The sequence below is a fragment of the Coregonus clupeaformis genome, chromosome 13, assembly GCF_020615455.1.
Source record: "Coregonus clupeaformis isolate EN_2021a chromosome 13, ASM2061545v1, whole genome shotgun sequence".
In the NCBI taxonomy this organism is placed as follows: Eukaryota; Metazoa; Chordata; class Actinopteri; order Salmoniformes; family Salmonidae; genus Coregonus; species Coregonus clupeaformis.
This window is the reverse complement of record NC_059204.1, coordinates 55,170,533-55,197,020: the sequence shown is the minus strand read 5'-3', so window position 1 is coordinate 55,197,020 and position 26,488 is coordinate 55,170,533. Positions and strand designations below refer to the sequence as shown.

The 26,488-nt window shown below is 41.1% G+C and overlaps 1 protein-coding gene across 2 annotated transcripts in view; it reads left to right on the top strand.

Moving 5' to 3' along the window:
- The first annotated feature begins 17,537 nt into the window (after positions 1–17,537).
- Positions 17,538–26,488, top strand: part of st6gal1 (ST6 beta-galactosamide alpha-2,6-sialyltranferase 1) — a 134,218-nt gene continuing 125,267 nt past the window's right edge. Inside the window, exons 1-3 of one of the 2 annotated variants that reach the window (XM_041894630.2) lie at positions 17,538–17,873; positions 18,016–18,121; positions 20,227–20,388. Coding sequence is in view for 1 of the 2 variants with exons in the window: in XM_041894629.2 (XP_041750563.1) it covers positions 18,110–18,121 (12 nt within the window). In the remaining variant the exon portion in view is untranslated. The remainder of the gene's footprint in view (positions 17,874–18,015; positions 18,122–20,226; positions 20,389–26,488) is intronic. The other variant, XM_041894629.2, reaches the window with a different exon arrangement.

Here is a 26,488-nt window from a genome sequence, read left to right as displayed (position 1 = left end):
TTTTTTCCTGCTCTCCTGTGTGTTTTCCTTAACCCCTCTCTAATCATACCGTTCACATTAGTATTCTCTTTCTAGACTGTATCTAAAAAAAACAAGTATTTAATCTTTACTTCGTCTATTTATTTTTAATCCTACCATGTACCATCATCCCCCCTCTTGACACATGTCACTGCCCTTGTGTCAATATTACCACCTACCTAAACAATCACTTACGTAATATTGGTAATTTATCATCCAATTGCCATCCCTTATTTATTTTTGAGACTGTCCCTTGCTTCTTTATTGCTCCTATCTTCCTGATCTCATTACTAAATAAATGATTTAGGTAATAGCTGTTTCGCATTAGATTGTGCCTTCCTCTGATTACTGCAGCTCATTGCATTAATTTAGTTTCAAATACCAACTTGTTGTTTATTAAAGCATAATAAAAATGAAATTTAAATGACAACATTTGATAATACCTCAACTTACTTCTATCCCGTAAAAGTAATCCAAGATTAGTACAATTGACTAGTAACAGGTATCCCTCATTCAGGGAAAGATCTCTCTCTCTTCTGTTATTTTATGGTTCAAATCATATATACACTGCTCAAAAAAATAAAGGGAACACTTAAACAACACAATGTAACTCCAAGTCAATCACACTTCTGTGAAATCAAACTGTCCACCTAGGAAGCAACACTGATTGACAATAAATGTCACATGCTGTTGTGCAAATGGAATAGACAACAGGTGGAAATTATAGGCAATTAGCAAGACACCCCCAATAAAGAAGTGGTTCTGCAGGTGGTGACCACAGACCACTTCTCAGTTCCTATGCTTCCTGGCTGATGTTTTGGTCACTTTTGAATGCTGGCGGTGCTTTCACTCTAGTGGTAGCATGAGATGGAGTCTACAACCCACACAAGTGACTCAGGTAGTGCAGCTCATCCAGGATGGCACATCAATGTGAGCTGTGGCAAGAAGGTTTGCTGTGTCTGTCAGCGTAGTGTCCAGAGCATGGAGGCGCTACCAGGAGACAGGCCAGTACATCAGGAGACATGGAGGAGGCCGTAGGAGGGCAACAACCCAGCAGCAGTACTGCTACCTCCGCCTTTGTGCAAGGAGGAGCAGGCGGAGCACTGCCAGAGCCCTGCAAAATGACCTCCAGCAGGCCACAAATGTGCATGTGTCTGCTCAAACGGTCAGAAACAGACTCCATGAGGGTGATATGAGGGCCCGACGTCCACAGGTGGGGGTTGTGCTTACAGCCCAACACCATGCAGGACGTTTGGCATTTGCCAGAGAACACCAAGATTGGCAAATTCGCCACTGGCGCCCTGTGCTCTTCACAGATTAAAGCAGGTTCACACTAAGCACATGTGACAGACGTGACAGAGTCTGGAGACGCCGTGGAGAACGTTCTGCTGCCTGCAACATCCTCCAGCATGACCGGTTTGGCGGTGGGTCAGTCATGGTGTGAGGTGGCATTACTTTGGGGGGCCGCACAGCCCTCCATGTGCTCGCCAGAGGTAGCCTGACTGCCATTAGGTACCGAGATGAGATCCTCAGGCCCCTTGTGAGACCATATGCTGGTGCGGTTGGCCCTGGGTTCCTCCTAATGCAAGACAATGCTAGACCTCATGTGGCTGGAGTGTGTCAGCAGTTCCTGCAAGAGGAAGGCATTGATGCTATGGACTGGCCCGCCCGTTCCCCAGACCTGAATCCAATTGAGCACATCTGGGACATCATGTCTCACTCCATCCACCAACGCCACGTTGCACCACAGACGTGGAGTTGGCGGATGCTTTAGTCCAGGTCTGGGAGGAGATCCCTCAGGAGACCATCCGCCACCTCATCAGGAGCATGCCCAGGCATTGTAGGGAGGTCATACAGGCACGTGGAGGCCACACACACTACTGAGCCTCATTTTGACTTGTTTTAAGGACATTACATCAAAGTTGGATCAGCCTGTAGTGTGGTTTACCACTTCAATTTTGAGGGTGACTCCAAATCCAGACCTCCATGGGTTGATACATTTGATTTCCATTGATAATTTTTGTGTGATTTTGTTGTCAGCACATTCAACTATGTAAAGAAAATATTATTTAATTAGATTATTTCATTCATTCAGTATTATTACCAAATTATAATCTTCACACTTTTCATAGTTTTATAAATTACCCTCAACTTGGTAAAATAAAATATCTTAAAGTCCTCCTCTCATGCCTTTAGAATTACCAGTGTGGATGATTAATTAACACCAGAAAGTCAAAACAGAGTTCAGAGGCAATTGAAATCATTCAACGAACTGTTCCATCCCATAGTATACTAAACATTACCATCATTCTAAATATTTCATAAATGTTACTTATCCCAAGTGTTCATTAATTTCTCATGACATTTATTCTCATAAGAAATCATATATACCCTAAACTCAGTCAAAACAGAAAAACTCCATAAAATTCACTGTGTGTGCTCCTTTAAGACTTATCACCTTTGACCTGTTGAAAACTTGGTAGCTCACTTTTAGGACCTAAATACTGCCTAACTCCACTAAACTGCTCCCCCTAGCCCTTGGCAACATTCCAATGAGATAAGCGAATCTCTTTCTCCTGGAAGAGAAATTATACATATTGTTAACCTTCAATTGCCATCAGTAATCTAAAGATGGTAAGTACACACAAAACATGATACAGATATCCCCTGTCCTAACTCATCAATAATCGTTTGTATCAATCTAATTCCTCATAACTAATCCATAAAACCACTCAGAATTCCTCGAGTATACAATGATTATGTTTAATTGATTACCCTTCATATCATATCCTCTTTAAATCTCACAATGATTATTGAACCCTTAAATCTGCTCCATGTGATCTCATCTCAAAGGATCCATTATCAATTATTTGATCAACACCATAGGAAAATCTGTCTCCCTTTCTATCCTCGAGTATACAATGATTATGTTTAATTGATTACCCTTCAGATCATATCCTCTTTAAATCTCACAATGATTATTGAACCCTTAAATCTGCTCCATGTGATCTCATCTCAAAGGATCCATTATCAATTATTTGATCAACACCATAGGAAAATCTGTCTCCCTTTCTATTGTTCCTGTCGCCCCTGTAAATGAATCAAATGTCATTCATTAGCCAATACAATCACATACTCCGTGTAAGTAAGACATTATATTTTATCCCAGGCATCCCCTTAACATAATGCTATAGGAGACTTCCATCAATCCTGGAAGACACTATATAATACCACGTTTCATTAAGTTCACTACACCTTCTAATATAAACCTATAACCCCTTTCTATTAATTTAATCATCGCAACCTGTTGCATTGATGTTTAAAAAATATAAACCTATTGTTTAATAAATCCACTGTTTGCATTGAACACATCTCTAGTGTGTTCAACTAACTGCTTACACTCGTGGACTTTGGAGAAGTCGGCATGTCTGTGACAATATTCTCTCAGATTATCACAGAGTTGTGCCAATTTATCTCCATAAGCCCCTCCTTCTGCCCACTCTAGAACCGGCGCATTCCCATCTCCAGGAACACAGTTTCCTCTCACTGCCGCCCAGTCCTTTAACACTATCTGTCTGACTGCCCTCTCTAGTTCCCCTGTATTCAGCTTAAAGCTGGCGGTCAGCCCTTCCATATCTCTTCTGAACTGGTGTACCCCCATCTTAGGGTGGGGTATCCCTTTCACTGCTCTCACTACATCTCTCTGCTTCATTTACTAAATCCTGGCATTAGTAAATTCTATCCACACACCACCAAAAACGAATAACATATTTGCATACACATAACTAGAAAGCATGAATTTAATGCCATTCTTGCTTAAACAATGCAATTCAACATTTCTCATCACCCAATTTATATTACTTTTTTCACACAGGAAACCCTGTACAATCTCTATCCTCTATTGCTGACTTTCCATCTAACATTACTTTTCAACATTTCTTAAATCTAATTACCTCTGTTATCAACTAAAATTATAGCCAGCTCTTATGAAACCCCCAATCTGTCATTGTTTAGAATACAGCAGATATAGGTAACTGTCCTTTATAAGTAGGCTACAAATAACACCAAACACATGCTGCAGTTGACCAGCATATATTGAATTTATCTCCATAGTATTAATATCCAATGTAGTAATTGACGTTCCTTAATGGAAACCCTAAATTGGCTTTGTACAATATTATATTAATTATGTCTCACCCATGGCGTATGTCTACGTTTGGGAGAGCAAGTTAATATATAATTATTATTCCAATTATTATTATATGAAGTATCTAGCCTCTCATTCAACACAAATCCCCATCATCAAATATACTCCCAGCAGAACTGAAAAAAACAAAACAGACTGTGATTTCCAGGACACTGCCCCTTTGTTTCTGGCCTCACTATCTCTCAGAGAGTTGGCACTTCCTTAAGGTCTCTCTTACACCTCTTTTTCTCTCCCAATCTGCTCTTGGTAAACTGCATACTTTTTAAACCTCAATCAGTGTTGCTGTGCCGTTCTCCACCCTATCAAAGTATTTTTAATGGTCCTGCTTATCTCTGGTCTCATTCCACTGAGGAACGCTATATTTTTAATTGCCTATGGTAGGGCGTATCATTCCCCTGTCTCTGGTCTGGCTTGCGTATGCCACTGTTTGTGTTAAACACATCTTTAACCCTCTCTAAGTACTGGCTGACAGTCTCACTATCCTCTTGTTTACACTCATGTACTTTAGAGAAGTCTGCATGACGATGGTAATGTTCTCTGAGGCTATTACACAATTCAGTTATTTTCCCAACATACTCTCCGTGATCGGCCCATGGCAAAAGTGCCCTCTGGGCATCCCCTGAAACCCACTGCCCTCTAATGGCAGCCCAAACCTTACTATTCCTGTTTTGGGGTACGTCATTCCTTCTACCGCTCTGGCCACGTCCTCTGTGTTCATGGCCTGTCTGCTAAATGGCATATTATTATTATTATTATTACTGTATACATCTAAGGTTGCTGGGGCCCCTTCATTCCTTGCCAATAGATTAGGTAAGGCTATCAGTGGGTACTGGCCCCCTCCTACTCTCTCATCTCCTGACTCATACTGACTCCCTCCTGAGCTTAGCTCTGAATCCTCCTGTTCCTCTCTTTTCTGTTTCTTTAGATCATTACCACAATTTACATGAATTTGTTTAATCATGGACTCTAGTTTAATTACTCTCTTTTCTGTTTAATTTAGATCAGTACCACAATTTACATGCATTTGTTTAATCATGGTTTCCAGTTTAATTACATAAAGTCGCCCAGTAAAGCAACATTTTTTTCAATTAGGTCCATAATACACATATCGTTTGTCTCTAATTTCCATGTATTTCTCGTCCCTAGTAAATTCTGGGACCTCTTGTGAGGATTTGCCTCCCACGGTTGGTACTGTTAAAAATGCCTTAGCCACCTCTTCTATATAACAAGTTATTCAAAACAGTTTCACACAACAATTGGAATCACCCCTTCCTGTATAGGTACTAGTCCCCCAGAATTATCACCTACTCTACGGAGGAATTCATCCCCACAATGTAATCTTGATAATTCCTGACAGTCTCATACAACAGGAATGGGTTCTCCCTCCTCTAGCCACCTCTTCTATATAACAAGTTAGTTAAAACAGTTTCACACCACACCTGGAATCACCCCTTCCTGTATAGGTACTAGTCCCCCAGAATTATCTCCTACTCTACGGAGGATTTTAACCCCACAATGTAATCTTGATAATTCCTGACAGCCCCATACAACAGGAATGGGTTCTCCCTCTCCTGGTGATCTTAACCGTCTAAATTTACTCAATTATATCCTCTCTTTTCTTTATGTATTTGTTTAACCCGGATTATTTGTTGACTGTTCTATAATCTCTTATAGGTTACATCCCATAGGTGTACTTTTAATAGTTCCTTCTATTTCAACACCGGGTAGATTCTTTTGGTAATTGGTCTATTAACGTGAATCGTTACGGACCCACCAACCTTAAATTGGCTACAACCTTAAATTGGCTACCTTAAAATGGCTACGCATTGATCAATTTGCTACTTTAAATTATGACGTTACCCTCAGTCAATATTTTAGCAAGTTCTCAAATCAATTTCACCAAGTAATGAATAAAGACTACTGACCTTATCCTTGCAGCCGAGATTCAATGTAGGTTTGGATTCCGTCACTGTCTCTGTCATTAATCAGGTGTCCTCTGGCCTGTCTTAACCCTTAATGTCAAAGGGCAGGACTTTCTATTTACGAATGTATCATTCGCCCGTCGACGGTTTTCAGAGTTACCTGGAATGACAGAGGCAGGTATTGGATTCCGGCTCAGAAGGACCAAGCTGTTATGTGAATTATTTAACAAACTATTTCAGTGTCTCTGTGCGTCTACAAAATCAAGAAACGGACAGAGTCCCGGTCTGCATAGTCAGAGATGTTTATTCATTGAGAATTCTGCCATCACAATTTCAGAGTCCATCTTTTATACTCATACGTCATACAAAAATCCCTCCCCTCTTTAGGCAGGCTGTAGTTTTCCACTTTATAATTGCTCTCCTGACCATCAGTTCACACACACACATTCTTATTTTAGCCTACTCCCTGCATTCCTCAGTTATCGTCGTTCTCACAATATTCTGCACCATGTTTCATACTACTTAAATAGCCTAACAGTTTCTCTCCTCCCTAAATTGGGAGGCCTCTTTATCTTGGTTTCTCAGTTGTCTGTAGATAGTTCTCCTTGTCCTTTGTTGTCTGGCTTAACTCTTACTCACATTGCTAAATAGTAGTCTTTACTGGTGTCATAGTCTTTACTGGTCCTAAAATGTCATAGTCCTTACTGGTCCTACACTCACACATTCTAACACATTTCACACAGTTTCAGGGTGTAATAATTAGTCATTAATAATTATTCTATCAGTGATCTGTTACAAAATAGCAAAAGGTCTAATCCTGGAGTTCCCAACCCTATTCACCCAGGGACACATATTTCACACCTACATACTTGTATGTCATGTTTCGTTTTCATTGGAGTCCGTAAATTATCTCTAACAGTTTTCTGTGGTGCAATTCAGTTAGCACGTTCGGCTGTTAAGACAAAGGATGGTGGTAAGAGCACAACCAAGCACGACCGTCATTTCTTTCCGTTTTTCCCACTCCAGCTTATCTGTATGAACCACTGGCCAAGTATCTACACCTGTCTTTGTGTGTTGCCTGGCACGATGTCTTAGTTGGTTAAAGTACCTCTCTAGTAAACTGGAGTTCCTGGGTTTGAATCACACAGTGCCTTTCAAATGGCATCGTTAGTGGTTTCACTGATTTCCTAGTTTTAGAAAAGTATCTATATCCACAGTATGAGTCCTATATCGACATAACCTGAAAGGCCGCTCAGCAAGGAAGAAGCCACTGCTCCAAAACTGCCATAAAAAAGCCAGACTACGGTTTGCAACTGCACATGGGGACAAAGATCGTAATTTTTGGAGAAATGTCCTCTGGTCTGATTAAACAAAAATATAACTGTTTGGCCATAATGACCATCGTTATGTTTAGAGGAAAAAGGGGTAGGCTTGCAAGCCGAAGAACACCATCCCAACTGTGAAGCACGGGGGTGGCAGCATCATGCTGTGGGGGTGCTTTGCTGCAGGAGGGACTGGTGCACTTCACAAAATAGATGGCATCATGAGGAAGGAAAATTATGTGGATATATTGAAGCAACATCTCAAGAAATCAGTCAGGAAGTTAAAGCTTGGTCGCAAATGGGTCTTCCAAATGGACAATGACCCCAAGCATACTTCCAAAGTTGTGGCAAAATGGCTTAAGGACAACAAAGTCAAGGTATTGGAGTGGCCATCACAAAGCCCTGACTTCAATCCTATAGAAAATGTGTGGGCAGAACTGAAAAAGCGTGTGCGAGCAAGGAGGCCTACAAACCTGACTCAGTTACACCAGCTCTGTCAGGAGGAATGGGCCAAATTTCACCCAACTTATTGTGGGAAGCTTGTGGAAGGCTACCCGAAACGTTTAACCCACGTTAAACAATTTAAAGGCAATGCTACCAAATACTAATTGAGTGTATGTAAACTTCTGACCCACTGGGAATGTGATGAAAGAAATACAAGCTGAAATAAATCATTCTCTCTACTATTATTCTGACATTTCACTTTCTAAAAATAAAGTGGTGATCCTAACTGACCTAAGACACAGCATTTTTACTAGGATTAAATGTCAGGAATTGTGAAAAACTGAGTTTAAATATTTTTGGCTAAGGTGTATGTAAACTTCAGACTTCAACTGTATCTAGTGTGATTTTATAGCTAGTAGTTGTGTTTTGTCACTCAACTCAGCGTCAGCAAACCTCTCCTTTTCTCTTTTAATTTATTTAGCTAATTGGACTAGACATAGCTATAGAGCAAACACTGTCTTGATATCAAATAGGCTACGGTCATCATGTTAATTATGAATTAAAAGGCACAAGCGATATCCTATGCACTTGCTTATGCTGGTGTGTCTGTGTGTGGGTTTGTGGTATAAATGTGCTTTAGCAAGTAGTTAGAGATGACAATATAGGTAGCTAGAGTTTCTACACTTCATTTTATTGTTCCATCTATTAATCCAGTCTGCTCACTGTGATTAAAATGTTTATCATTTATGCTTATTAAATACAAACTTTCCCCTTTATTTTCACAGCAGACATGGAGCCCAGCTTCAGAAAACTGCCAAATGGAAGCCTTATCTTAACGGACAGTAAGGATTCCAGGATTTACAGGACATAAACTACTAAAAGAGTGTGGAGCAGACAAAGTGGTGGATTCAGCCAGGAGGGCTATTCAGCTCAGAGGTGACAAACTAACATGCAGGGCACATTTGCTGGGTCAGCAGGAGATGCAGTTTGGCCTTTATAAGGAGCAGACCTTCAAGTGGGTGGTTGAAAATGTGCTGGGCTGGGCTCGGTATTTGGTGGCATCGATGCAGAAAGAATCTGCCTCTCAGCCAGCAAAGAGTGATTTCAAAAACAATGCTGCTAATAAGATGGCTTTCAAGGAATACATGGAGCTCTTCCCTGAGGGCTGGGAGGCTGTCAGGATTAAATCCAACATCCAGCCATCCACCACCCAGCCATCCTCCACCACCCAGCCATGCAAAGACCAGATGTTGTTCACTAGTTTACTCCAATTAGGGAAGGGGTAGTGAGGTTGGAAAGTAATAAAGGTACATATATTTTAAAAAAGGATATGTCACCAGCAAAGCACCCCTCCTTTGCTTATTTGAGCTGTTCTTGTCATAATATGGACTTGGTCTTTTACCAAATAGGGCTATCTTCTGTATACCACCCCTACCTTGTCACAACACAACTGATTGGCTCAAACGCATTAAGAAGGAATGAAATTCCACAAATTAACTTTTAAGAAGGCACACCTGTTAATTTAAATGCATTCCAGGTGACTACCTCATGAAGCTGGTTGAGAGAATGCCAAGAGTGTGCAAAGCTGTCATCAAGGCAAAGGGTGGCTTTTTGAAGAATATCAAATATCAAATATATTTTGATCTGTTTAACACTTTTTTGGTTACTACATGATTCCATAGTTTTGATGTCTTTACAATGTAGAAAATAGTAAAAAATAAAGAAAAACCCTTGAATGAGTATGAGTTCTAAAACTTTTGACCGGTAGTGTATGTATATATATATATATATATATATATATATATATATATATATATATATATATATATATATATATATATATTTATGCGAAAAAAGCAACATATGGGGGATTGGAAGTGATGCAGACAATTACATAGATGGAACTAACAATCTATCTGCAATATTAAAGCTGATCTACCCCCCAAAAAAAAATGAAAAAGAAAAGACCAGATGACCACTGGTTCCTAGAGGTCCTCAACATCCTCACTCAGGTCATTGCTGGTTGGAAAACCACGCCCCTCCCAGAATCTCGACAGGACAATAAGGAAGCTCATGTCTCCTCGGAAGGTTCAGCCTAGTAAGCTCTATATTATGTTAATATAAATTATATCATAATGATAATGTTTTAGTTTAGTTTATGGAGATAATAGATAAGTAAAACAAAGTATCGTCTTTTGATGGTGTTTAATCTATTGATCTAATTCATTTAATAGTTCTACTTTTCAGCCCTTCCAGCCTCTGAGCCTGATGATGGGGAGCTCCTAATGGCAGCAGAGCAGCTTGAGTCACAGGAGTCAGACATGCCGCGACGAATGGTGTTACGAGTATCAAGTGAGTTTATTACATATAGTACTCACTGCTCAGCCTCTTTGAGTCTCATTCTATGGGTTTGTGTGGTGTATTTGAAGTATTTACATTTTAAATGATGTACTAGGCCTACACAGTATGTCAGGTGATATGATGACCTGTTCTTAGGGGAATTTATCATCAATACATTATTTCTCGTGTGGGGATGTTGTTGTCTTTTGATTTCAGGGAGAGACGTATGCCTTCCCAAGGGATGGCAACGCATTTTGCCTGATGTGGACCATAAGTGGGTGTCCAAGGCATGGTGGGAATTCCAGAGATAGACTTTGCCAGGGATGACAAAATGTGGTGGGACCCCCATCCACCACCCCTCATCTGCAGCTCAGTACCGGTGATGGAGAGGTACTTTGCCCATCCTCCGCTGCTCTGGATGCCCAGGAAGCTCTGGCAGGTGAAGCCTCATCAGGACTGGCAGGTGACCTCATCAGGACTCCACCAGAAGATCAGGCAGGTTGTGGATGTGGAGGGATCCTACTATGTGGCAGCAGAATACCTTCAAGGTCCGAAGTGCAGTAGGAAGGTCATCAGTTGGAACATATGGTTCCTTCCACTGTTCCACGCAAATACACTGGTAATGGCAATATAATATAATAATCTAATGCAGCTTTTATATTTAATACAAACAGCAACACATTTCTCTTTGTGAAATATTATTATAGAATTATTCCATACTGAGTCCGGTGTATTCTCATATATCTATATATATTTTATTTCTTTAGGGGAGCTGATAGGTTTGGAGTACCTCTTCGATCAGACTGGTTTGGTGCTGCAGGATTACAAGTCTGCCATTGAGGAACTGGAGACAGGTGATCCTGATGTCCAAGGGGAGGATGATGAGGGCTTTGTCGAGCTTGTGGAATTTCAGGACCTGACAGCTCCAGTGCTGGAGACAGCCCTGCCTCTTGTTGGCACCTTTCGTCCTACTTCCACCCCCTCTACTAGCATCCAGTCCACAGCTGCATCAGTCAGTCCCCTGTCCTCCATTCCTGCACTAGCTACTCCACCACCTGTGCCTCTGTCCTCCACACCTGTGCTCGCCAGTCCATCAGTCAGTCCCCTGACCTACGTTCCTGTACGGGCTAATGTTACTCCTTAGTCCATGGACCATAAATGTTATTTTTAAAGTGTGAATTGGCTCTGGCAGTCAAAACAGCCAAATACTCCATCTAAACGTGAATCGATTCTCAATTCCGGTACGGTTCTAGAAACATAAATCACATCAAAATAATTTCAAATGCAAAATACACACTTACTGTACACTGCAGCCAACCGTATTTTTTAGTGACAACGTTTGTGGCGCTCGTTTTCCGTTTACACATAGGTGTTAGGAGACGCAGATAGCTTTTTAGCACAGGTAGTCGACTCTGAAAAAACACGCTGTAACATGGAGATATGTCCGTGTGGTAAGGTAACACTAACCCTATAAAGGTGGGTATCATTTTTACCTTTTGTTTAGAGCAAAAATGACTGGTAAATCATGTATTGTGTCATTTTGGAGTCCTCTGTAGCTCAATTGGTAGAGCATGGCGCTTGTAACGCCAGGGTAGTGGGTTCGATCCCCGGGACCACCCATACGTAAAAATGTATGCACACATGACTGTAAGTCGCTTTGGATAAAAGCGTCTGCTAAATGGCATAATATTATATAATATACTTAACGTAAATAAAAATAGAATATGTTTCTAAACACTTCCACATTCATGTGGATGCTACCAGGATTACGGATAGTCCTGATGAAATGTGAATAATGATGAGTTCTTTTCTGCAAAAGAATCGGGCCTGGGCCTTGGCGAGGAAAACAGGTACTCCAGCTGATTGGCTGTTTTTTAGGCAATTGAGAAATAAATGTACTGCAGCTGTCAAAAAGGCAAAATCAAATTACTTCCTTAATGCTATGACAGATTCTGCAGGAGATCCTGCAAAATTCTGGAAAACCGTTAATTCACTGAAACGGGGGAATTCTGCTGTTTCTCTTCCTAAGCAAATTATCTCAGACTCCTGTATTCTAAGTGAAAAAAATGATATTTGTGATGCTTTTAATAAGCATTTCATCTCTGCTGGTTTTTTATTTGAAAAGAAAAGTTGTCATTGTGGTACTGGCCAGTTAGTTGATTTTTCGTCTTGCTTTTCAACCGTTACTCTGAAAAATGGTAACCCTGTTTTTAGTTTCCAGAAAATAACTGAAGCAGAGGTTCTAGCTGCCCTGTGTGCCATTGATACTAAGAAATCCTTAGGCGCTGACAATTTAGACCCGTACTTACTTAAGTGTGCTGCACCTATCATTGCTGGTTCAGTGACACACACATCTAACATTAAGCACAGGAAATATCCCTAAGGTGTGGAAAGCAGCTTTTGTTCTGCCATTACATAAGGGAGGTGACGGTAGTGATTTGGATAACTATCGACCCATCTCTAGGCTCCCTTGTCTGGCAAAGATCCTAGAATCTATAGTCAACAAACAGTTACAATCTTTTCTTTCTGTTAACAGTATTTTTAGCGCCAATCAATCTGGTTTTAGATCTAAACACAGTACCACATCGGCCACTATGCTTGTTGTAAATTATATTGCAAATGCCTTAGATGATAGAAAGCACTGTGCTGCGTTACACTGTAGACCATGCTGTAGACCATGCTATCCTTTTGAGTAAGCTGTCATCTATAGGACTGGGCACTGATGCCTGTCGATGGTTTTATGACTATTTTAAAGATAGAACTCAGGCCGTCATGGTCGACAGGGTCAAGTCTGACCCCTTACAGTTACTTAAAGGGGTCCCTCAGGGTTCAATAATTGGCCCACTATTGTTCTCACTTTATATAAACAACATTGGTGATGATGTCAGATATTGTAAATTCCATTTATATGCAGATGACACAGTGATGTACTCTATTGCTCCAACTGCGGACCAAGCTTTAATGTAGTTGGAGTCTGATTTTAGGATACTACAGGGGTCTCTTTTACAGCTTAAACTTGTTTTAAACGCTAAGAAAACATTATGTTTTTTTCTAGGTCTAAACTCTCAATTAGAAACACTTTTGTAATCACTAGCTTGGATGGTACTCAAATCAAACAGGTCTCTGCATATAAATACTTAGGGGTATGGTTAGATGATAGGCTTTCTTTTAAAAAACATGTTACTGAATTGGGAAAAAAGCTCAAATTCAAGATAGAGTTCCTTTACAGAAACAGGGCTTGTCTGTCATCCGTAAATAGAAAACAAATTGTGCAGGCTACTTTTATGTCCGTTTTAGATTATGGTGATATTATCTATATGCATGCATCGGCAAACACATTAAAACCACTGGATGCTATTTACCATTGTGCACTCAGGTTTATCACGGGTGCTAGTTACAAAACTCATCACTGTTTCCTATATCAACATGTGGGTTGGGCCTCTCTATCTGTGAGGCGAGAGCAACATGCTCTCTTGTTTATTTATAAAGCACTTCTTTTAAAACTACCTCCATATATATCATCATTAATTTTCACTAGATATACTAATTTTAAAACCAGATCACAGATGTGGATTACATTAGAGACTTCTGTGGTCTCCACAGAGTTGGGTAGGACTGCCTTCAGTTCCTTTGCACCTTATTTATGGAACAAACTGCAGATCCAACTTAAGTTAGACACTCTGGTGTCCCTTGCCCATTTAAAAAATGTTATGGAGGATCAATATGATGTTGTCTGTGATTGTTTCTGTTGAATTGTGTTTTTGTTTTGTATGTTTGAAATGTTCTTGTCTGTATGTCTAAAACTGTACATGTCAACATGTTTACACAGGGCACAGCTGTAAAAGAGATCCAGGTCAAAAAAAAAAAAAAAAAAGAAGGAATTCTCTCATTACATTTTCATCAATTAATTTCAGTCTTTGAATGCTCCATTGTATAAACTATTTAATTTTCCTGCTTGTGTGTGTGCTATGCGCACTGATTTCAAACAATTAGAGTATATTTGTCATTCTCACGTCATCCTCCAATTACGTCATCCTCCAATTCTGTCTCTTCAATTACTTCCTTGATTTACAATGAAACAACTTTGCTAACATTACGTTTTTCGATGTGAACATTGATATTAAATGTATAGATTAAGCCATTCTCTTCTTTAAAATCAACAACATTTCTGTGGTGTTTAGGCTTAACACATTTAGGCTACCCTTCTATTAGGTCGAATCCTGAAGAGGGTGAGCGGTTTGACAAAACGAGCACAGGTTTTCATAATAAAAAGTTATGGATGATGATAGATTAACGGAGTTAGAGGAACAAGGATTGTTGGAAGAACCCCGATGCCTTTCTACTCTCAGATTTTCACGTTAAGGGATTCCCGGTGTCGGGATTCGATACAGGGTCGGCATAGGCAAGTATGTTCATTCGTTGGTAGAAAATGCCCCCCGAATTCGCTACACTTGTTAATTCCGGGTGGCACAACCTCGACTAACTTGTTGGACGACGGATTGTTGAGCATATCCTCTGTAAATTTACCACGAATTAGCCTGGTAAAGGTAACGCTTATAGGGCCATTCTATTTCACTTGATAAATAAATCGTCAATGTTTGCACTTCACACAAAATATATATTCAATGTTCGCACTTCACGCTGCATCCTACTGGTCTAGTGGTTAGAATTTGGCGCTCTCACCGCCGCGCCCCGGGTTCGATTTTTATTTATTTAATTTATTTCACCTTTATTTAATCAGGTAAGCCTGTTGAGAACAAGTTCTCATTTACAACTGCGACCTGGCCAAGATAAAGCAAAGCAGTGCGATAAATACAACACAGAGTTACATATGGGGTAAACAAAACATAAAGTCAAAAATACAAACAGAAAATATATATACAGTGTGTGCGAATGTAGTAAGTTATGGAGGTAAGGCAATAAATAGGCCATAGTGCAAAAGAGTTACAATTTCGTATTAACACTGGAATGATAGATGTGAAAAAGATGATGTGCAAATAGAGATACTGGGGTGCAAATTAGCAAAATAAATAACTATATGGGGATGAGGTAGTTGGGTGGGCTAATTTCAGAATGGCTGTGTACAGGTGCAGTGATCGGTAAACTGCTCTGACAACTGATGCTTAAAGTTAGTGAGGGAGATAAGAGTCTCCAGCTTCAGAGATTTTTGCAGTTCGTTCCAGTCATTGGCAGCAGAGAACTGGAAGGAATGGCGGCCAAAGGATGTGTTGGCTTTGGGGATGACCAGTGAGATATTATGGATGATTTTCAAGTACATATGTTGTAGAATTAAACACCTATATGCCTTAAAATGTTTATGGATTGAGAACCAGTTGAAGGGTTAATACAGAGCAGAGACATTTATGTGTTTTTCATAAACTCCCTGCAGCTGGTCTGGGTATGTCAATGACATGTGATGGCTGTGTGGAGATTGGAGTAACTATGGACCTAGTGTTATCATTTGTTTTGCTTATGACCCTATGACCTGACACATGGCCACATGCACATAATCTCAAGGGCCAGGGAGGATGGTAAATGATAAATGCCTTAATATATATACGTGTATTATTTTTAAAGAAAGGGTCTGCAACCATATAATGAGATTAGGGAAAGGGTCTGCTACCAATATAATGAGATTAGGGAAGAGGCTTCCTGTGGAAAAGCGCCCATGACCTTTTGGAGTAAACCACATGTGACATTTGGACGTTGAAAGATAAGGGTAGAGTGGCACTAAAATAAGTTAATCATTTGCCCTAAGGGGAGGGACTGTATATGCTATGTAACATGATTATGCATTTGTGTGTATAAAAGGGAGCTCTAAGCCAAAGAGAGACAGTTCCAGTCTCTTGATAAATATTTTTTGAGTCAAATATTTCTACGACATAATACAGTGGGGAGAACAAGTATTTGAAGTATTCAATAAAATGCAAATTAATTACTCAAAAATCATACAATGTGATTTTCTGGATTTTTGTTTTAGATTCCGTATCTCACAGTTGAAGTGTACAGACCTCTACATGCTTTGTAAGTAGGAAAACCTGCAAAATCGGCAGTGTATCAAATACTTGTTCTCCCCACTGTACCTGCTGGAGCGCAGACTATGGGTGTGTGTTGCTATGGTGACCAGTGAGCTAAGGTAAGACAGGGATTTGCCTAGCAGGGATTTATAGATGACCTGGAGCCAGTGGGTTTGGCGAAGAATATGTAGTGAGGGCCAGCCAACAAGAGCGTACAGGTCACAATGGTGGGTAGTATATGGGACTTTGGTGACAAAATGGATGGCACTGTGATAGACTACATCCAATTTGCTGAGTAGAGTGTTGGAGGCTATTTTGTAAATGACAAGTCAATGACAAGTCAAGGATCGGTAGGATAGTCAGTTTTACGAGGGCATGTTTGGCAGCATGAGTGAAGGAGGCTTTGTTGCGAAATAGGAAGCCGATTCTAGATCTAACTTTTGATTGCTTAATGTGAGTCTGGAAGGAGAGTTTACAGTCTAACCAGACACTTAGGTATTTGTAGTTGTCCATATACTCTAGGTCAGACCTGCCGAGAGTAGTGATTCTAGTCGGGTGGGCGGGTGCAAGCAGCGTTCGGTTGAAGAGCATGCATTTAGTTTTACTAGTGTTTAAGAGCAGTTGGAGGCTATGGAAGGAGTGTTGTATTGCGTTGAAGCTCGTTGGAGGTTTGTCAACACAGTGTCCAATGAAGGGCCAGATGTATACAAAATGGTGTCGTCTGCATTCGATTCCCGGTCAGGACATTTAACTTTTGCCTCTTTTAACTTTTGCCTTTTGGCATCATCTTTTTGATGGTGATGAATAGAACACTTATATATGGTACATAGGCTACAATTCTGCTAAATTGTCATATATATTTTTTGTCTCAATGGGAGAATTGTATCCTAATGAATAACCAGCTAGCTCTTGTTCATGACATTTGTCCCTACATATTCTCAGACTACCCATCCATCACCATCCATCCAAAGACAACCATTTTATTTTCCTATTTTCAGAGGAAATTATAAAATAACTCAATGCATTCATGCAACACTGAGATGAAACCGGGCAGCCCTTGCCTTAACCGTGCCCTGTGCGTGTTTATTACAGACAGACCATGTATGTGAAAAGGGATGATGGATTGTAATATCCAGTTTATCTAGACCAGGAGTCAGACTCATAATAAAGAGGAAAGAAAGCTTTCTGACTAGGCTACTGTTGGTGCTCAGCTCACCCCTTCCCTCTCTGTCTTATTCGTTCTGTCTTCCCCCTGCAGAGATGGCTTGCGTGCCTTGGCTGAGCTGCGCAGCTGCTGCAGAGATCTCACGGCGGCGCAGATGCAAGTATTGGTCTGGGCTTTGCCGCAGCGCCGAGAGCTCGCTCGTTCGGCCCCGTCTCGTCATCATCATCACATCACTCGCCAAATACCGCCGTGCCGTGCACAGATGCCTATGACAACCGACATTCGAGCGGATAATAACAGAAAAGCCGATAAGTCGATAAATAGCCTAAATATGGCGGCTATAAGCGCGTTATAATCGTCAACATCGACTGACGGTAGGGGCTATTGCCTCGAGAAGAGGAGAAAAGCCTCACTTGTTCAGGAACATCACTTGTGCAGGTCGGGTCCGAGGCTGTATGCAGTAACGCAGACTTTACTCAATTAAACTAGTCAATTAATCTAGGCTATGTCAATTTGCATGCATGCCCCCCCTCCCCTCTCTGTGTTCTGATTCAGTCCGTCTGTCTGTGTTTCCATGCAGAGGCTGCTCGCTGGCCCAACGAGACATGAGACTGCAGGAGAAGGCAGGTAACTAGGCAACAACAGAAACACTGCACGCGCCACCGCGGGATAACATGGGGTACAAGGTAAGCGCGCGACTCCCCTCAAATGCATCATATAATGACTAGTTGTCGTTGATTCAACCTACACCAACCTTTCACGCGCTTTGTACATAGATGTGGTTATGGAACAGTGACTTATTGTATATTATCAATATTTATGGAAGGAAAGTAGGTAACCTACTACTGGTTATGTTCCAGTGTGGATGGAAATTCAGTTTAAAATGCAGGGCTATTTTGGTATACTGGATTTGATAGCCTAAGGTTAATCATTTTCATGGTTTCAGGTGTGTCTTAACAAGTAGATTATTTTTGCCATGTGTGGTGAATGAGTTTAATCTCAGATCTCTTGCCAACTCCATTGCTCAATATCAAGCCAAACATCATTGGCATGACAATTACATTTTTGTCATTTAGCAGACGCTCTTATCCAGAGCGACTTACAGTTAGTGAGTGCATTATAATTTTTTTCATACTGGCCCCCCATGGGAATCAATCCCACAACCCTGGCGTTGCAAGCGCCATGCTCTACCAACTGAGCTACACGGGATGAGTGACAAGGAGTTGGCATGATAGCACAAACAGACTGGTACTCAGGCAAGTACATGAGAGTATTATGAGGCATACCCGGATCCACGAGAGTGCAAGTTGAAACTTGTGCCAGTTTTAGTTTTGTCACTCTATAAAAATAGCAAAAAAGCTCAAAATGATTGAGTGACAGGTTGGCGCAAAATCTGTATCTCTGCTGCGCTGTGTCAGCACAATGGACAGAGCATGCCGCAGTATGTGTAGAGGGGCTATGGAGAGCTATGGAGAGCCACAGGGGCGGTTAGGTATGACTCCTTTGGGTTTCCATAAAACGTGTGAAAAACTATTCTCATCTGTGCTAAGTGAATAATGTGATACGCCTCCGCCTGTAATATTTGATTTTGATTTATTAGGGCGGGGTCAAGTTGCTGCTTCACTCAACTCTGCCTCATGACCCACCCCTACAGAGTTTAATTAGCTTTTTAGCTAGCTGTAAAAAGTTAGTGTTATTAACCTTAGCCTGTTTAGCTAGCTCGAACCAGCTAATCTGCCACTACCATGATGGATATCAGAAATTGGCTTCGCAAAAGTACCCAAACAAAGCCAAAAGAGAGCGATGAGCAGCAGCAGCATCAAACCACCGAGGCTGCCGCCAAGCCCAGCTGCCGAGCTCCAGCTAGCTCTGCGTGAAGAGCCTTCCCCCACTTCCACAAATGCCGCCAGGATAATGGCTCCACAGCCCCCTCCACCTCCAACTGTTCCTGATGATCTTGGAACAGAGGTACCAGCCCAGGTTAGCCTAGAATCCTACCGTAGCCACGGGTTTTCTGTACAAAAAAGTTAATTTAATAGCAACTGGTTCATAGGAAGCAGTGGAGGCTGCTGAGGGGAGGACGGCTCATAGTAATGGCTGGAACGGAGCGGAAGCAATGGCATCAAACACAAGGACACCTTGTGTTTGATGTATTTGATACCATTCCACTCATCCTGCTCCAGCCATTACCACTAGCCCGTCCTCCCCAATGAATGTTCCACCAACCTCCTGTGATAGGAAGAAAGTGTCTGGAATACTCAGTTACTGCAGATGCAGCATTTTGTTTCCCATGTCGAGTGTTGGGTCCAATGCTAACACAGACAAGGCCTTCACCCAAGCTGGGTATTGTAACTGGAAGCATGCTATTGATAGTACCAATGGATTCGCTAGGCACGCATCAAGCAAAGAGCATTTGAAATGCACTGCGGAAAGAAAAAGTTTTGGTATGGGTACTGAGGTGTTAACACTTGTTAATGATGGGCAGCTGGCAAGAAATCGCATGTATGTGTCAGCGATTGTGGACATTATTGAGTTCCTTGTTTCAAACCAGCAACCATTAAGGGGGACACTGGACGCGATAGAGTCAAGAGGGGAGGGTGCAGTGGACTTTTTCTGTCTATTATGGAATATACGCTCTGAAAAGACAAGGAACTTGCCAAGGTGTTTAGCACCATACCCTACAATGCCACATACACGTAACAAGATATTCCAAATAAAATCAAAGGGCTCATGAGTGAGATTGTCACTGAGGAAGCTACATGCGATAACTCATTTTCCACTTTGCCAAAAGTGTTCAGTCAGCACAGAAGAAGCATGCTACACCCAAGGAAAGCTCAACTTATTCAACTGGCATTTGAGGGGGATCTTACAAGAAGATTTGGGGGAGAATGGAATGATCGATTACTCAGGAAGTTCCACAGAGCATCAATGAGGCTTCAACTAGTCTGAAAAGGTAAGAAACAATATTTTTTAAACCTTGCTTTAGTTTGTAGGGCGCTGTCCATGGTGCTGCTAGAGAGCAGCTGAGATTTCGCGCCAACCTGTTACTTCTTGGTCAAAAGCATTTGAACTTGTATGTTTATTGTGATATAGCGTGATATAAGCAGAATATGTTTATTGTGGTATAGCGTGATGTAAGCAGAATTCAATATAATTCCAATGCAAGAACCAAATGACGCCCCTGGGTATAGCTACATATCGGTATTTTTCATCACAGAAATATATATATATATATTATATTATTGTTTCCTTGGTAGCCTATTGTTGCTGAACTCATGAGCGCCTAGCAGCATGATTTTCCATGTGTGAAGCAGACCTATAGGCCTATTTGTTTGGCAAGACAGCTGTGCATGGCTGCATCTCACTGTATTAGGCTTCAGGCAATGTTTTGGTTATTTGGATCTCCATTCGCCTTTTGTTTACTGTTAAAGTAACTAGCCTCAATATAGATTGTGTCATGCCTTTATCGATTTAATATTTTGTTTACTAGGCCTACTACTTGGTACCGCTGTTTTGTTCTGTTCACATTCATTCGTTCGTATTCGCAGTTGTGTAAGTATTCTAAGCCAAACCGATATTCAGTATTTTTGTTTGACTGCATGAATAACTAGGCTACTACTTTCAGCATTTAGTTTGCATTATTTTGGTAAGACAGCTGTATGTTTGGCTGCATTCACTGTTTGTAATAGGTGAATGACCCTATCTATCTTGTAGCCTATATTCTCATACTAAAACAGCCTTGCTTTAGTGTATAGGGTGCTGTCCATTGTACTGTTACAGCGCAGCAGAGATGGACTACAGATTCCGCGCCAACCTGACTGTCACTTAAAAAGCACTCAATGATCTCTGAGTCTCGGCATTTGATCTTCATGTTTATTGTGGTATAGCATGATATAAGCAGAATAAAAAATAATTCCAATGCAAGAACCCTGGAAAATTTGCTGATTTCAATATAGTTCAAATGCAAGAACCCCAGAAAATTTGCTGATTTCAATATAGTTCAAATGCAAGAACCCCAAAAAATTTGCTGATTTCAATATAGTTCAAATGCAAGAACCCCAGAAAATTTGCTGATTTCAATATAGTTCAAATGCAAGAACCCCCAAAAATTTGCTGATTTCAATATAGTTCAAATGCAAGAACCCCAGAAAATTAGCTGATTTCAATATAATTCCAATGCAAGAACCCCAGAAAATGTGCCAATTTCAACTGTTATGAGGTGAGATCCTGTGTGATTCCTCCTCTTGGCACCATGGTGCTGGTGGTGCTAGTTACATGACTACGTACTATAAACCATATTATGCAATTTAACTGAATGGTTTAAAGGGGAATAATGTCACATTTTGAAAATGTGTCTAAGTTCCTAAACCCCTCTGACTTGTACAATGGGGAAAAAAAGTATTTAGTCAGCCACCAATTGTGCAAGTTCTCCCACTTAAAAAGATGAGAGAGGCCTGTAATTTTCATCATAGGTACACGTCAACTATGACAGACAAATAGAGATTTTTTTTCTCCAGAAAATCACATTGTAGGATTTTTAATGAATTTATTTGCAAATTATGGTGGAAAATCAGTATTTGTCACCTACAAACAAGCAAGATTTCTGGCTCTCACAGACCTGTAACTTCTTCTTTAAGAGGCTCCTCTGTCCTCCACTCGTTACCTGTATTAATGGCACCTGTTTGAACTTGTTATCAGTATAAAAGACACCTGTCCACAACCTCAAACAGTCACACTCCAAACTCCACTATGGCCAAGACCAAAGAGCTGTCAAAGGACACCAGAAACAAAATTGTAGACCTGCACCAGGCTGGGAAGACTGAATCTGCAATAGGTAAGCAGCTTGGTTTGAGGAAATCAACTGTGGGAGCAATTATTAGGAAATGGAAGACATACAAGACCACTGATAATCTCCCTCGATCTGGGGCTCCATGCAAGATCTCACCCCGTGGGGTCAAAATGATCACAAGAACAGTGAGCAAAAATCCCAGAACCACACGGGGGGACCTAGTGAATGACCTGCAGAGAGCTGGGACCAAAGTAACAAAGCCTACCATCAGTAACACACTACGCCGCCAGGGACTCAAATCCTGCAGTGCCAGACGTGTCCCCCTGCTTAAGCCAGTACATGTCCAGGCCCCTCTGAAGTTTGCTAGAGTGCATTTGGATGATCCAGAAGAGGATTGGGAGAATGTCATATGGTCAGATGAAACCAAAATAGAACTTTTTTGGTAAAAACTCAACTCGTCGTGTTTGGAGGACAAAGAATGCTGAGTTGCATCCAAAGAACACCATATCTACTGTGAAGCATGGGGGTGGAAACATCATGCTTTGGGGCAGTTTTTCTGCAAAGGGACCAGGACGACTGATCCGTGTAAAGGAAAGAATGAATGGGGCCATGTATCGTGAGATTTTGAGTGAAAACCTCCTTCCATCAGCAAGGGCATTGAAGATGAAATGTGGCAGGATCTTTCAGCATGACAATGATCCCAAACACACCGCCCGGGCAACGAAGGAGTGGCTTCGTAAGAAGCATTTCAAGGTCCTGGAGTGGCCTAGCCAGTCTCCAGATCTCAACCCCATAGAAAATCTTTGGAGGGAGTTGAAAGTCCATGTTGCCCAGCGACAGCCCCAAAACATCACTGCTCTAGAGGAGATCTGCATGGAGGAATGGGCCAAAATACCAGCAACAGTGTGTGAAAACCTTGTGAAGACTTACAGAAAACGTTTGACCTGTGTCATTGCCAACAAAGGGTATATAACAAAGTATTGAGAAACTTTTGATATTGACCAAATCCTTATTTTCCACCATAATTTGCAAATAAATTCATTAAAAATCCTACAATGTGATATTCTGGATTTTTTTTCCTCATTTTGTCTGTCATAGTTAATAAATAAATAAATAATATGCCATTTAGCAGACGCTTTTATCCAAAAGTTGACGTGTACCTATGATGAAAATTACAGGCCTCTCTCATCTTTTTAAGTGGGAGAACTTGCACAATTGGTGGCTGACTAAATACTTTTTTCCCCCACTGTATGTTCGCAGTGTAGGTTTGCTGTGTCTGTTAAAGTGCGCAGCTCTCTCACTCAGAGAAAGCAAGGTAGAGCTAGAGCGAGAGCTACGTCACCAGGGTTATGAAGCCCCCCACTCACTGCAGCGTTAGAGAGAATTTGGTGGAACAATGCAAATCTAGAGTGCTTTCATTTACGGACGCCGAGGAAGGGCCTGGACAGCAGGATGACATGGAGTCACAGAATGAAATGGGAGCAACTGGGAGCTAAAGATGCAGCTAACCGGCTAGCTAAAGTTTAGTTGACTACTCACCTCTTATCTTTGTTTTGGACAGGAACTTGTACGGGTGGAGGATGGAGGACGCTTTCCTTCACTGTTGGAGCTAATGATTAACATTAGCTGGCTAGCGGAGCTTGAGGCTAGTTCAACCTGTTGACTTTATTTTGGACGCTTTATTTGATTTTATTAATATTATTAATATTATTTAGTACCGGATTATAAAAAGATGGTAATGTTTTCACTGTTTGAACCCTTGGATTTACAGCAATCATCGGACTACCTAACGTTTCAACAATATTTAAATGTAATCCACCCAACACAAACGTGTATTTATATACAAAAGGGATGTAACCCAAGCAAAGAGCGAGGTGTAACCTCTACACAATACACGGGACGAGACCCGTAAACAACCAGAGCACACTACACGGTACTCACGAGACAATAATCGACAAGGACAATGGGGAACAGAGGGCACATATATACACATACTAATCAGGGGGAATGGGAACCAGGTGTGCGTAATGAGACAAGACAGTCCGGGGTTGGTGTTAATGATCCATGTCAGTGACGCCTAGAAAGCCGGTGACGTAGACCTCCGGAACTGGTGAACGGACTGAGCAGCAGTACCGGGGGGATCCGTGACAATTCAAGGGTTTTTCTTTATTTTTACTATTTTCTACATTGTAGAATAATAGTGAAGACATCAAAACTATGACATAACACATATGGAATCATGTAGTAACCAAAAAAAGTGTTAAACAAGATTCTTCAAATAGCCACCCTTTGCCTTGATGACAGCTTTGCACACTCTTGGCATTCTCTCAACCAGCTTCATGAGGTAGTCCCCCGGAATGCATTTCAATTAACAGGTGTGCCTTCTTAAAAGTTAATTTGTGGAATTTCTTTCCTTCTTAGTGCGTTTGAGCCAATCAGTTGTGTTGTGTTGTGTTGTGACAAGGTATACAGAAGATAGCCCTATTTGGGAAAAGACCAAGTCCATATTAAGGCAAGAACAGCTCAAATAAGCAAAGAGAAACGTCAGTCCATCATAACTTTAAGACATGAAGGTCAGTCAATACAGAACATTTCAAGAACTTTGAAAGTTTCATCAAATACAGTTGCAAAAACCATCAAGCGCTATGATGAAACTGGCTCTCATGAGGACTGCCACAGGAATGGAAGACCCAGAGTTACCTCTGCTGCAGAGGATAAGTTCATTAGAGTTACCAGCCTCAGAAATTGCAGCACAAATAAATGCTTCAAGTAACAGACACATCTCAACATCAACTGTTCAGAGGAGACTGTGTGAATCAGGCCTTCATGGTCGAATTGCTGCAAAGAAACCACTACTAAAGGACACCAATAAGAAGAAGAGACTTGCTTGGGCCAACACGAGCAATGAACATTAGACCGGTGGACATTTGTCCTTTGGTCTGTAGATTTTTGGTTCCAACCACTGTGTCTTTGTGAGACGCGGTGTGGGTGAACGGATGATCTCCGCATTTGTATTTCCCACCGTATAGCATGGAGGAGGAGGTGTTATGGTGTGGGGGTGCTTTGGTGTTGACACTGTCTGTGATTTATTTAGAATTCAAGGCGCACTTAACCAGCATGGCTACCACAGCATTCTGCAGCGAGACGCCATCCCATCTGGTTTGGGCTTAGTGGGACTATCATTTGTTTTTCAACAGGACATTGACCCAACAAACCTCCAGGCTGTGTAAGGGCTATTTGACCAAGAAGGAGAGTGATGGAGTGCTGCATCAGATGACCTGGCCTCCACAATCCCCCGACCTCAACCAAATTGAGATGGTTTGGGATGAGTCGGACCGCAGAGTGAAGGAAAAGCAGCCAACAAGTGCTCAGCATATGTGGGAACTCCTTCAAGACTGTTGGAAAAAGCATTCCAGGTGAAGCTGGTTGAGAGAATGCCAAGAGTGTGCAAAGCTGTCATCAAAGAAAAGGGTGGCTATTTGAAGAATCTCTAATATAAAATATACTTTGATTTGTTGAACACTTATTTGGTTACTACATGATTCCATGTGTTATTTCAGAGTTTTGATGTCTTCACTATTATTCTACAATGTAGAAAATAGTAAAATTAAAGAAAAACCCTTGAATGAGTAGGTATTCTAAAACTTTTGACCGGTAGTGTATGCTGAAGTTGGAACGTGATTAGAAGGTGTTGGTGTTTCTAGCTTTTTGGGTGATTAACATTAACCACTTCATTGTGTCCCTATTTCCCTAAACCACTGTAGCTAGGTTTTATTTTCCAGTTTGGTTGCACGGTGTCATATATCGGCTTTAATTTTTCTGCTTTGTAGCTATTTTGGATAACCTGATTGGAATTGATTTTATTTAGGAGGGATAGGCCCGAGTTCTAGAGACCTACAGAGCTGGGTCTGTGGGCGGGTGGGGGGAGGGTACTGATCTCGGTTAAAATAAAAAAAATAAAAAAAATGTCAATGCTTAGCGAAGGTGAATCTGAACCACTTTTAGTTCAACTCGTAAATGTCAGGATTGTTTTTGTGCCGGAATGTCCATGGTTTGAATGCGAAAATTAAGAGAACTAAGTGTTTAGACTTACTAAGCCTTAAAAATATTTATATTGCATTTATCCAGGAATTCCATTTTTGATCCGTTTCAGGAAACTAGGCGTATGTTGAGGGTCACTACTTCACAGGAGAGCTGTTTGAACATAAACTTAAATACAAAAAATCAACATTTGTTTTTTGTCAGAAATGCCTTCTCGAACATG